The sequence below is a fragment of the Cynoglossus semilaevis genome, chromosome 1 (assembly GCF_000523025.1).
Source record: "Cynoglossus semilaevis isolate Cse_v1.0 chromosome 1, Cse_v1.0, whole genome shotgun sequence".
In the NCBI taxonomy this organism is placed as follows: Eukaryota; Metazoa; Chordata; class Actinopteri; order Pleuronectiformes; family Cynoglossidae; genus Cynoglossus; species Cynoglossus semilaevis.
Window position 1 is genome coordinate 19,283,389 of NC_024307.1, and position 13,803 is coordinate 19,297,191.

Consider the following 13,803-nt stretch of genomic DNA (forward strand, 5'->3'; position numbering starts at 1 on the left):
CAACAAATGATTATGTGAGCCTTCTCGGCCTGATCCTGATAAAGATGTTTGACTGTGTATGAATGAGAGCAGTATGAAAGTACGGTCCTCTACAAAATACCTTAGTTAGTACACATGCTCTGTTAGATAAGCTCCTACATAGATGTTTAATGTTAAAACTTTCTAAATATAAAAAAGTCAGAGTAAAAAAGATTTGTAACTATAGACATCATACAAACAATAGGACTTAAGTTTACACTGCACAGACCATCGCTGAACTTGTCTTCGCTTAGAAGTACTGTCTTATTTATAAGTTTATAATATTGTTGAGTTTTGTTTCTTCGATTTGTCAGCAGACACCAAACAGAGGAACAAAGATGTGAATTTGCGGTGCAGCTATGGTCATTTATTCCCTGAGACACAGTTCCCTGCTCGTACTTCTCCTTCTCCAACATAAAGGTGTGACTTCAAAAATAAAATGGTTCAATAACTGGTTCATATGGAGGAGGTTTGAACAGCCATCAAGTTATTTAAGTCATTGTTTAAAATTATAGAGTTTAAAATCACAGTTTTAACATACGTAATATTTAGTCTACAACATACTTCAGAGAGAGTTCTGTGCTATATCATGTCATGTTGGTGTGATGGTGTCTTATATTTAAATATGTGTGCATTTGCGTTGAGGCAGTCGATGTACTTGTGTCTACACTGTACCTTTAGCATCAACAAAGTAATTAATGTTTGTGGCAAACTGCTAGTGCAGGGGCAATAAATCAGTGTAATCATCAGCATGGATAGGATACCAAGGTGATTTGTTGTACAGACTGTAAACACAAATTTATGTAGTGACAATTGTAGACTGGACCCTAGAGAAAACCCAAGCGAAATCTGCATTTCTGTAAAAATTTTAAAAATGTTACTTCAGTTTTTCAAATTTGTAAAAGAATGCAGGTGATTGAGGTCACCTTGTCTGAAAAAAAGAAAAAACACAATGGTCAGTAAGTGTGCCAAAGTATCTGTCAGATGTTAAGGTTGCAGAGAAAATCAATAGTGTAAACTGTGTTCATCTCTGTTTATGAATCCGTTTGGTGCCTGCTGACCCATTCTTCTTTGTACAGTTACACCTAACATCAGGGCAGAATTTTTATTAAATGATAGCAAATATTTTATTGATTTATTGTTAAGAAAATAGTTTAAAAAAAGGAAAAAGTGTTCAGTTTTTTCTAAACCAAGCACATTCTACTTGATAGGTGTGAATGTGAGTGTGAATGGACGTTTGCTACCTGTCTTCATCTAGTGACTACTGGGATTGGTTTTTGGACCAACAGACTCAGGTGATGTCAATCTCATTAGTTAACCTCCAAATTCACAAAATACATTTTGTGTGGAAATGGGAAAACATGTAGAGGAATGTGTAATCAGTATTATTTCCAAATTATATTCTCGACACCAGGAAGGGCAACTGTTATTTTTTTATAATTATTATATACAAAACTAGATCACAGTAAATCAAAGGGTCACAATACAGGGATAAAAAAAGTGATAGCTTTTTTTTTGGCCTCCAACCTATTAAGGTGTTTTAATGACAGTGCTGAAGATTGAACCATAAATCTGACAGTTACTTTGGAGACCTTGAGGGCAGGAGACAAATTATGATTTTAATCTATAATTTACAATAAATCCAACACAAATGAATCTCTACATATTTGCAGTGTGTTTTCCCCTTGCCAAAACATATTACAAGGCTGTGCCATCGTGATCCGCTATCTATCACTCTAATCACTTACAAGGATCAGTCTGAGACGTACCGTCTTTTGCTAAGCTTCAGGTTCTCAGATCAACCGCTCTGATTGATAGGTGATAAAATGGAACCGTGTCAATGGATGGCTGTAGGTAATGAATACCTGGCCTAGATTAAGAACTTGCCATCTGGAAAGTGAGTGAAGTGAGGATAGATGATCCTTTAGAGCTGCCCTACCAAGTGCTTCAGCAGCAGAGGACATAACACAAACTGATGTGGACATATGTCACAGGAGACATCATCTCGGCACACAAAGTATCTCACAATACTGAATACAGGCTTACACGCACACGCGCGCACACACACACACACACTCTCACACACACACACACACACACATACAGTATATAAAATAGAAATGAAGGCAATACCATTGCAACAATATGTTTGCTGTTTACTTCTGCTGTTACTTCACAAAAAAAGTGATTTGAATATCAGTATTAGAAGTGCACTTACACTACTAACAGGTAACAGTCTAATCTATGAATTGAGGTCAGTACATGAACCCACTTACTAAACTATCAAATACTATAATCATAGCTGGGGCCCATTAGAGCTGACTGACAGCAAAAAAAAAACTGAAAACCTAAAATGACTCCATACATACATCCCATAGCTGTAAACAACACCATGGGTAACAGGTACCTATTAGATCTGGAGGGTAATGGAGACACAGATAGAATATAAAGAAAAACATTAAATACTTGTCAGCTGTTTTGTTTACTTTTAGTGCAAAACAACATTATTTCCATTATTTTCCATTTTCAAAAATGTAACTGGAAAGTTATTATCTTGCCATTAAGACTGACAACCAAAGGCAGATCCTTGAAGATTCTTTAAAGATAAAATAATAATGTTTTGAAACAAAGAGTGTTTGTTCATTTGAAAAAATGTTTTTCTACTATTTAAACTACAAACACATTATAATGATAAATTACAAATTTTACAGGACATTTTTGGAAGACGGCTCAACAATGGCACTGATTCATGTCACGAGAGAATATCACAAGAACAGAAAAAGCACTTAATAATCTCCACAACCAGGGGTGCCCTGATCTACTGGTAGATGAGGATCTACCAGTAGATCATTAAGGGTGAGCTGGTAGATCATGAGTAAACAAAAAAAAAGTATCAAAATATATACACACACTTCTATAATGTGGAAGTTGTGCCCATTTACAACATAATTAAATCATATTGTAATCATATTATATGGTTACATTCATTTAACTAGTACCCCAACATTTAACATGTATATTTTTTTAATGTTTAGTCTGGTCATGTGAATAGCAGCTCCCAAGCCAAAAAAGTGTGGACACCCCTGCTCTAGAGATTAAAGAGACATTATCAAATACTTACATGCCAGGAAGCAGTCCATACTAAAAGATATGTTGTCAAGAAAGATGGCTGAACCAGGTCCAAGTCCGTCATCTGTGCTGAAGTGCAGCCAGAACCTGTGGATGGTCAGATCATTTCTAAGTACCATACAGTACATGGGCTGGACATTAGTAAAGCTTCACAGAAAAATAGAAAATATAGATTCCATATCATAGTCTTCTACCCCAACACCGATAATTCTGCATGGCCATGAACCAATCGCCTGTCTGTTCAACAAAAGTATAGGTGAAGTTTATATGCTGCAACTCAACAGCAGCTTGATCCTTTTGGAAACTAATTATCCTTTTAGAAGCACATCCAGTGGATACAGACGCTGAGAAAGTGCTTTGAAAAGGTGCGACAGTTTTATTGAGTAAGAAGTGAAATTATATAAAGTACCTCAAACACTTGTTGCCTAGTTACCAGCCGGAAAACTCTGTAAAGCCAGAACTTGTGAAGCACGTTGTTGAGTGGCCTCCTTACATTATGCTCTGATGCTTTCAACTGTGCTTCTACACTAGCACCCGCCACAAAGAAGTGATGTATGATTATGATATGTATCATGTATAGAATGAGTGGTTGTGTGGCTGTGGGTATTTTATAAGCTGTGCTGGGCAAACTCAACTAAATGATATCTATAATCATTTTTTTTTTTTCAGATTTAGACATTTGGCACCAGGTTAAACTAGGAATAAGACCAGAACTATCCAAAACCTCTCATTTCTATATCATGTTGCATTACTGGATAATACACAGATAAAAAAGACAAAAAAGAGAAACTGTAAAAATTAAATTATATGATGTACAAGCTCTAGTTCACGCATCGGCAAAAAATGGGGCACAGGCCAGATATGGATCATTGGGCTTTTAATCCGGCCGGCTAAACATGTCCAAATTTATTAAATTATATTTTCATTAGACTTTCGCCATTCTGCCTGTTCCCTGCAATGGCCACAATTCGACAAAAGGTGGTGCACTCCAGGGATGAGGTGTAGTACTCTCTACTTCACTGTTTTGCTTTACCCTTTGTTTTGAAGTTGAATGAGTGTTGAGTGGCACTCATTTATTTACCGTATATGTCATTTATCTTAGTTCACACCAACTCTCCATCTCTCTGCTCCTGGCCCGCCCTCTGCCATACATTATTATAGTAGTTGTTTATTTGGATAAGACTGTCTTGTCGGACATGTTACTTCTGTCACTGAAATTTGTATTTAATTTAACTTTAAGGACTTTCGCGTCATTAAAAGTTGTACAGACTGTACTGTGACCTAGAGTATTTGTGCCGTTTGCTGCTGTTGATGGGATAATTGATGGCCATCATTGTGTGCTGTTCAAGCTGTCATGTGCCGTCTGCTTTGTCCTAACTCTCCTCTGTGCAAAGTGTGGACTTCTGATTCCATTTAAGCTCTCCAAAGGTCAGTGTACAAAGAGAGGCAGGTTCACCAAGTGCTTACGGACATGACATTCTAATTAGGAACGCAAGCACAGCTGACTACACAACCCAGAAATCAAAAATTAATTACTCCCGGGGGAGTGGGATTATCACTGATTGAATGGCAAAGAAACACAGGCAGCCACAGAGGAACTGTCTTATCTGATGTTTGCCTCCTTTTTTTTCCACACTCTTCCCTGTTTTGTCGTAGTTTTTTTCTTCTACGAGGGGAAATGCCTATTGATTTTGTCTCTAAGTTAAATAAAAGAAAGGAGGATTTTTTGCACACATGGTAGCTTCATGGTGTTAGCCTAGAGTCCCTGAGGGATTCATTAATTTTTGGAGTTGAAGGGAAATTTTGTCCAGAAATGGAATGTAAATGTTGAAAAATCTACAAGAAGTACAAGAAGTTAAAAGCAGAAAGAACAGTCTTTGGGTTCAGTACCCCGCCCCCCCCACCCCCATCCCTCCACAACGTCCTTTGTTGTGTGTGCTTTTAAGTATTTGTGGGAATGTTTCAAAGTGACACTACACATAATGTCTACACAAAGTAGGAAAACTTGGACTTGATACATTTTTCTGTCACTGGTGAAACGGCTGTTCATGTAACTTACCAATCAGCCAGGCCATAGAGGGGCAGTGTGACGAGTTTCCATCCCCGTTCAGATTTGAGCTCAGGCCCTAAATGCCACAGTTTGCGCTGCTCTTCAGGCCCTGTACTATTCTCCACTATCCACAGAGACAGCGACCCCTTCTGTAAGGCCCCGGTACATAGCCAGAACCGCACCTGTTGAAAGATTTTTTTATTTTAAAACACACTTGAACAATTTCAGGTTGAAAATTCCATTTCCATGTCTGCAAAATGATCAACCAACAAAATCTGCCTGGTCATGTTTAATTAAAAACAGGATTATGCAGAGTTTGGGATTTGTTTTTTTGTTTGTTTTTATGACACTCCTGCATGGTCTTGCACAAATCAATCTCATTTCACTGTTTCCAGATGGAACCTGCCCAGAACCTTGAACAAACTAAAACAAAACAGATAAAATAGTATGAGAAAAAAATCTAAAACCTACGACCAACGATATGTAGTTTTAGCTCAATATAGCATCTTCATCTGGAGCTAAGTCTGGCTCTTTTAATGAAGTTGTATACCATATTAATGCCTGGATGAGAAAATGATAGCAATGCGATAAAAATAATGTAGAAAAAAATGTGTTGATTTATTTCTGGTCTGCACTTGTTACTAGCAGGTAGAGCTTCTTACTGCAACCTTGGAAAAACATGAGGAGAATGTTTGTACGTTAGATTAACAGAAACTGCAGCTAATATCTAAAGGTGTGTTTTCTGTGCATTTCCCAGAGCTGGGTTTTTCAGTTCAGTATGGACCAAATGATGTGCAGTATTAATCTGGCCACATGTCTTATCTTTGGCCATGGGCCCTGGTGCTGAGACACCAGATCTGCTTCCTGAAACAGTTATCAGTGAATTTACTGCACAGTTTGAGAAATCGTGTTGCTTAATTCCAGTTCACCCCTAATAAGTAAATTGTCTGTGATTAAAAGGCAGTGCTCATAATTAATCTAAGTGCTCACACTGTTCAGCCATCAGTCTCAAATGGACTTTTACAGCACTCACATGAGTAAAAACAGCTCTGAAAACGACCTACCCAGCAAATGGGGCTAAATCATTTTTGGTTCTTAATACTTGAACAGTGGTCAGCAGACAAAATGAACTTTTCTTTACTGTCTCACCTGGATTAGACCTTTTGCAAAGCTAAGGGTCAATGGTCACTTACTGTAGATGATAGGTGAAAGAAAGAATTGTGTCATTGTGATTGACTTACAGTCATATACAAAACCTCGGTACCCAGACATCAAGGTAAAAAAATCGTAATCAGAACAATGCATACACTTTCATCTCAGACATCACAGTACTGCTACACCAGCTACACTCTGAAACATTTTTCCAACTAGTCAACCCAAAAAAAGTAACATTCACTTCTGTTTAAACACTGTTTAAGTTACCTTATTTAACCCTGATAATCAGTCAATAACATCTGACCTCGTCTCTTCAAATTAGTACATTCAAAGAAAGATTAGCTTATGATTTGTGCTTACTGTGCATGGAGAGTTCCGGAGAGGAGGAGGAAACAGAGGACTCGTGAGTAAAGCTGCACCACCGTGTACTTTGGTCTGTCCTCCCTCCACACTGAACATATAACCTTCAATAGACAGAAACACCCTGATTAAAAGTTTGGCCCAATGCAAACATAATTTACCACAGCTGCATTTTATATACAGGGGTCCTCGGTTTACAACGTCCTCGACCTACGGCGTTTTGTAGTTACATCGCCATCTCCCATAAATGTATTATAAAGTGTTGTTCCATCATTCTGACATACGGCATTAAACAGATTTCGCTAGGAAACTAGTTATGGCGTGTATTGTTATATGCAGGAGATGGCTTTGTTTACATTCACCGGCTCTACTCCATACACTGGATTGTTCTACATTCATTTTCTTCCATTTGTTTAGTTTTCTGGGAAGTTTTTGCCCTTCATTATGGCTCCCAAGCATAAATCAAACCCCTGTTTTTATGTCTTAAATAACGACGTTACCACTGTGTTAGCGTAGATGAATGACATGTGTATTTTGAGTAAAATACTAGCTTAGAGCAAGAAATTATGTCGTACTGTAGGAACAGAGCTCCCAGGTAAGTCAAGGACTCCTTTACATAACATTTGTCCAACATTACAATGTACCTGAATTGCATGCTCTACAATATCCTAATAGTATTTTTAATATCAGCAAACAATTTTGAGCAAGAGCAACAGACAAACACAGCAAATTGTTGTGATTATTTGTTTTCAATGTCAACCTGACGACGGGCAACTGCGTCTGATGGCCTTGGTCTTAAACTGGACTCTTCTCCAGGAAAAGCCATGAACAGCAGCAGATCGCCAACTGCATTCACCTTCCTCAAAAGAACAGTAGGTGCCATTAAGAAAGTGACCTGGGGAGACAGAGGGTAAACAGGAAAAATATATCAAGGTGCAGCAGAAGAGGGTGATAACGAGTAAAGGGCGAATGGTGAGCAGACAGACACAACAGACGTCAGTTTTGTTGGCTTAGCAAAGAGATGAGATTGGAGGAAACACAACAGTCAGGGGGACAGTTAGGCTGGCCTTCAGTGGGTGGAGTGACGGTGAAGGTAAGAAAGGACAGGGTCACGCTGCGGTCAGAGCAGAAGTTGATGGTTGGACACTAATGACTAACGTGTGTGGGATCAAATGAGGAGTGAACAATAGGAGTGGGCTGTACAATCAGAGGCAAGGAGAGGAAGTAGACCTGACAGATGTCAGAGAGACAGATGGAAGGTTTGAATGTAAATGAAGTCAGTCAATAACACAGCGCTTAAAAGGATGGTTACACCAGATGCAGTGGATTTTTAAATCAAACTAAACAGTAAAGAGACGTAACAGAGATGCATATTTAAGGATATATTAGCAGACCACGCAGTTGTTGTTAGGAAGTTATGATGAATATGATTATAATGTGTTGTATTCTACATTGTGTTGAAAATAATTTGGACAGATATTGCAAATGTTTTCCCTTCAAATTTGTTAACTTTATGTATGTGTATATGTATGTACAGTATGCATGTGTGTATACATTGCATATATATATACATATATAAATACATACATAAATATATACACATATTTTAGACAAAGAGGTGGGAAGCTATGCTTCTCTCTCTTTTTTAAAATTTTAAATGATTTATAATCTCATTTTTACTCACATTTATCACCACTTTGCAGATGTAATTGAAGCTTTCATCTACACATTATTACTTGTTTGTCAGTCACTCACTTAGTTATTTTAATTCACTTATTAAAACAATGTTATTTAATCAAGGTAATAATCAATTTGGCCATTTAATTAATCATTAAGTAAGTTATTAAGAAGTTATACTTAACCTTTACGAATGAGTGCTAAAATATTGAAATAATTATCTTTGTTGTCTTTAAAAATTCTGAAGGCAGGATTTCATTTTTCCAGCTATTTTTTGCAATATTTGTTTCAATTCCTTATAAAGTTCCTGTTAGTTTCTGCATGAATTCAGAATACAGTTACAATACAATACATTAGGTTGATGGCAGGAGAGGCGCTCATGTTGTGAGAATTATGCCTTTTTTAGGTTTTTTTTTAAGGATTTCTCTTTATTAGTTTTCACTCATATATCAATCTTATACAATCTTATATATGTATTACGGCACGGCATGTAATAAAATATCAATAAAATGGCATTATTGTATATTAATATGTGTTTTCCTCATCAATCTGTCAATACCATGAAACATTACTTTTCTGCAGGTATGGTTATGTTTTCTTTCTAAATTAAAAAAAAGTGCACAGTAAGTGATGCAGTGAAGAGTTCTTTGAAATAAAAAAATGGCTGTGTAGGCTGCAGATAGCCATTCATTATTCTATTGACTATTATGTCCTATAAGTATGTTAATGTGAGACCTCTATACTGACAGGTAGGTGAGTTCTCTCTGCATTATGGAACTTCACAGACATGCTGTCCTCCTACGCTGCACATATACTGTAAAGGTCACTCTGAAGATAATGGGACAGAGATACGTATGATTACAGCTCCACAGGTTTGTGGCCTCTGGCTCCTAAAGATTACATTACCTAATAGATACTGGGCCGTGCAGTCAGTATGTCCATTTACCATTCGGATCAGACCTGTTTGTTTTGTAAGCACTTACAAAAAGTTGTCGAACTCGTGTTCAGACTTCTTGTTCGCATACTTAGCAACAGAAACCAGAAGCAACTAGTAAACAAGTGCTGATCTGACCACATCGTGAATTATTAAATGAGGAAACATCCCAAAAAACCAAAACTTACTTACCCTCTACTTACATTGGCCTTTAATGCCAAGCAGCAACACATGCAGCTTTGCATGCAAGTTTAAAGCCAGGATCAAAGGGAGAAACTGTGAGAGAAAGTGTGTTTGTGTATAATCATATGTGTGAGGATGGTGAAGGAGAGCCACGGGGACCACGTGTCAGGGTTTTAGATGATTGACAAGTTTGTTCATCCTGCCTTTTGCTGTTAATGAGACTTGGCGCAGCTTTAAAGGATTTAAATAGATCAAATTTGATGAATCACTAGTGGATAGAAAGTATGGTAATCAAGAGGAAAACTGTGATTTGGAAAGCAGGGTAATGCGGACAAGTGATGCAAATGAAACTGTAAGTACAGCGCATGGGAAGCACGAGCAGATTATGGGAGGTAGGAAAAATGTCTAAGTGTCACAGTGGTGTGATGAATGAAGGGTCATTTCCTGTCTTTACAAATGACAAAGGTTATTTCTAAATATAGAGTCACTTGAAAGAGAGAGTGAACCTTGATTCAAAGCAAATGACATCTGACCTTTATGCCATGACATTCGCTACTCAGTCGACTCACAGCCAGGAGCCATTTACTATAAAAACCATCAATCTGTGTCAAGTATTGAATTGCTCTGGTTATACTCTTTTTTCTTGTGTAAATTTAGTAAAACTTTTTACCTCCTATTTTTTCAGTTTCCATTCTCTGTAGATAATGAGCCTACAGTACTGTGAGCTGACTGTTACTAACTGATGGACTGCTGTAACATTTTGTAGCTTAACTTAACCGAACCATTAACTTTTACCATTATTATTTACAGCGCATGCCAAAGCCAATATAACCAGTATTTATTCTGTACTTCGATCACTGGCTCTGGGGTCACTGATTCCACTAGAACAAACTGGGTTGACTGGTACATATTCCTGCACATATATGAAGATTTATCCACACATACACAAGGCTCTTTAGGCCGATTAATAATAATACGTTCTAATGGAGGGTAACAACTACGCAGAGGGATTTTCACCCTTTAGTAACCAGCTTATCTTTTCATTTTAATAGATAGCATGAACGAAAGCCCACTGGGGAGCCACCATTATATTAGAGGTAACAGAACCCTATATAAAACGGCAATCCTGGTCAGTGAGAAAATCTCAGATCTAATGTTAATGCTGAATGTGTTCTAGATTGTATGTGGTTCAAGTTCGAAAAGGCATGTTTTCAATGCAGGCGTACAGCTAAAAATATGTAACTGCCACACAAATCTCAGGATTTATTTGTGAATGAAATGTCATCAAACTGTAGCAGTGTTGTCTCCCAAAGCTGTTGTTATAAAGACACTCATGTGTTGCTCTGCTGTTCATAATGTAATGACTTGATTAAAAAATAAATCACAGTGGCTGTGGAACTTCTTAACTGCGCCTCATTAGGCTACATTGATGGCTAGACATAAATATACAAGCATTTCACCCTGCATTTACTTACGACATAGTTCGCCTTCGTCATCACCGAGAGGGCAGTCTGTGCTGAAGTCACACAGTTTGTCCAGGGGGATGGCAGGTCCGTGGCGACAGTGGTACTGACCCTCCAGCGTGATGTTAGGGCCGGCTGAGGATGCTGAGAAGGAAGAAAGAAATCATCACAAAGTGTTTACCCCACAATCACAAACGGATGTGTAGGCAACATGAGCAGTTAAACCAACAGCAAAAAAACAAAAACCAACATTTGAAGCAGAGGAAAAATAACATCTGACAACGTTCCAAGGTTACTAATTGAACACTGAGATTAAATTGTTAGACCAAAACACAAATCAACGTGCTTTCATGGAGAAGAAAATATACTGTCGCTGTATAAAAGAAAAAAATAAGTCGGTGTCAAAGGCTAATGTAAACCTCGACTATAAACCTTATATGGAATCCACAGGCTGCCTGTAGCATCATAAATAACTTGACCCATGCTGTATAAGCATCTGGCAACCAATGCAATACATATCCATCAGACAAGGAACACAAACAGCAGAACAATGACCTAGATACAGTATATGTAAATGATAGTGGATACGCACACACACTCGCACGAAGATGATTTAATCAACGGAACTGGAGGCTGGCAGATTTGCATAGCCATGCAAATCTGGGTTTTGATAACTTCACGATTGAGAAACTGTCGGCTCGCTATCAACTTTTTCATCAGAACCTAAATAATCACAGCCAAAGTGAACAGACCACAGAGGGGGAAATAATTGCAGATGAGGTCTTTGGTTTTTCCCCTCACAAATAAGGAATAAAGTAATCCTGACGATGCTTATCTGGCTCTGGAGCAGTGCCCCCAAATGTAGTTTTTCCCCCTTCAGATACTATCACAGTCTGAAGCCAGATAACACTGAAGGCTGGGACAGCAGAGGCACCATGATTAACTATTGATTTCTAAACTGAAAAGATATGGCGCCGAGCTGTGCTACTTTTACAACAAAACTCTTCTTATTCTCCGTCTTATAATTCAAAGAGTAGAAAAGGGCAAAACTGTGCTTCATCGTAGCCTCTGCACGAGTTGGAAACAGGGTTTTGAAAACAATGTCAACACGTGACCACAGGCAACAGGCATAACATGAGCCGCCTCATGTTTTACTTCTACCTTTTTACTTTTGTAGTTAAAGAACATAAGGTCAATACCTAAACATTATCAATTCTAGTACCCATACCAGACAAACCCTTAATACGTAAATGGAAGAATGCAGTTTGGTCTAACCTCATTTGAGCTATTGTACTATAATTGTTAAATTTAGTCAGTGAAAAAAAGCTTTTATTGCTGCAAGCTTAAGCAAGCTTATCAAATGCAATTTCAGATCAGCATAATATCATTTTAATATAACGAGGGGTGTGGGTGAAATTGAGGCAATTAAAAAAGTCTTAGTTCAAATTTCGGTTAAATATGATTTTTTGGCTCACAAGATAAATAATGTGTTAGACATGTTCTAATTTTGTGAACATAGTTATTTAGGGTCTTCATCATCCAAGTCATTTTAGGTGAAGCAGTTGGGTTACAGACAACTTCAGACTTACTAGTGGTTGGCCTCAGTGTCTGAATAGGAAGTTGATACAAAACAAAAGATTTTGTCTGACAGGGTCCTCACCCAGCTGGAAAAAGATGTTTTGGCCAAAAGTTCATTTTTTCTCTGTCTGTTACCCACATCTTACCAAGCAACAGAAACAACAATAAAAACAAACAACTGTCCACCACAGAGGCAGAATAACTACGGCTTAAAGTATTGCCAGGCTGAACAGTCTTCTTCAAGACTAAGGTGCACTGGCGCAGGACCAGTGGATACAAGAAAAGAGCTGTGGATTGGATAGTAGAGATGAAAAACAAAAAACAAACAAACCCAAAAACATTGATAAAAAACGGTACTCCAGACTCCTGGAACTAAACTCCTCACAACTATGGACTTCCTAAAGTGCATAGGATGGGTGCTCCTCTAAATAATTAGCAGCATCAACTCTGTCACTCACAACATTGCTGGAAGTGCCACTCTGAGGCTAAATACCAGATCTTTTCCAGCAGTCACTTAGAACTGAAGAGGCCTTTCAGATGAGAGGTGAAATGGAAACCAGAAACAAACAAAACACATTGTTGATACAGGCACTGTGAGGGATAAGAAGTCCCAGTTGCCCATTGAACCAAAACAACTTCAAATGTGGTAGAATTCCACTGTAATGCTGGAGAAGCTACATGAGAGCAGAGAATTCCTGAGATGTCGTAGAGGATGAAACTGTTACATAGCCAAGATTTAAAAATAAAATTCACTGGAGATATGAGCATCTCACTGGGAGCTGATTGGACCACTGACTACAGCATTCTCTTCTAGCAAAGGCTTCAAAAGTAATGCACTGCATGTGTTATGTTCCGGTATGGCAGGAAGCAGGCAGGACCCAAACGCAGGCAGGAACCAGGGGAGTCTCCTTAAGTGCAGGTAGTGTGCTCACAAAAGTAAAAAAGCAAAGTAACAAAAACGTATGTATAAGGGTTAAAAGCCCAGTACTGGGGGTGTGTGTGCGTCTGTGCGGTTCCTGCTCTGTCAGTGTGATGATGTCATTCAACCACCTGTTGACTCCACTTCAATATCAGATTAGTCAACATGAAAATATCGCTAAAAAGTCGCTAACACCCTGGTGGTGACTACAACTCTTATTGCTAACACCCTGGTGGTGACTACAACTCGTGTGTGTCCCACACTGTGTGAATAATCACAGTAGACCATAATAACAGGTTATTGCCTATTATAATGTGGCCTATGTGTGGAGTTTTTC

General features: G+C 38.2%; 1 protein-coding gene across 1 annotated transcript in view; it reads right to left on the reverse strand.

The window, feature by feature from the left end:
• Positions 1 to 13,803, reverse strand: part of alk (ALK receptor tyrosine kinase) — a 124,576-nt gene that overhangs the window by 30,561 nt on the left and 80,212 nt on the right. Inside the window, exons 6-10 of the mRNA XM_025055097.1 lie at positions 10,982 to 11,113; positions 7,473 to 7,607; positions 6,713 to 6,816; positions 5,207 to 5,379; positions 3,140 to 3,234 (exon numbers count right to left, since the gene is read on the reverse strand). Coding sequence (XP_024910865.1) covers positions 3,140 to 3,234; positions 5,207 to 5,379; positions 6,713 to 6,816; positions 7,473 to 7,607; positions 10,982 to 11,113 — 639 coding nt within the window. The remainder of the gene's footprint in view (positions 1 to 3,139; positions 3,235 to 5,206; positions 5,380 to 6,712; positions 6,817 to 7,472; positions 7,608 to 10,981; positions 11,114 to 13,803) is intronic.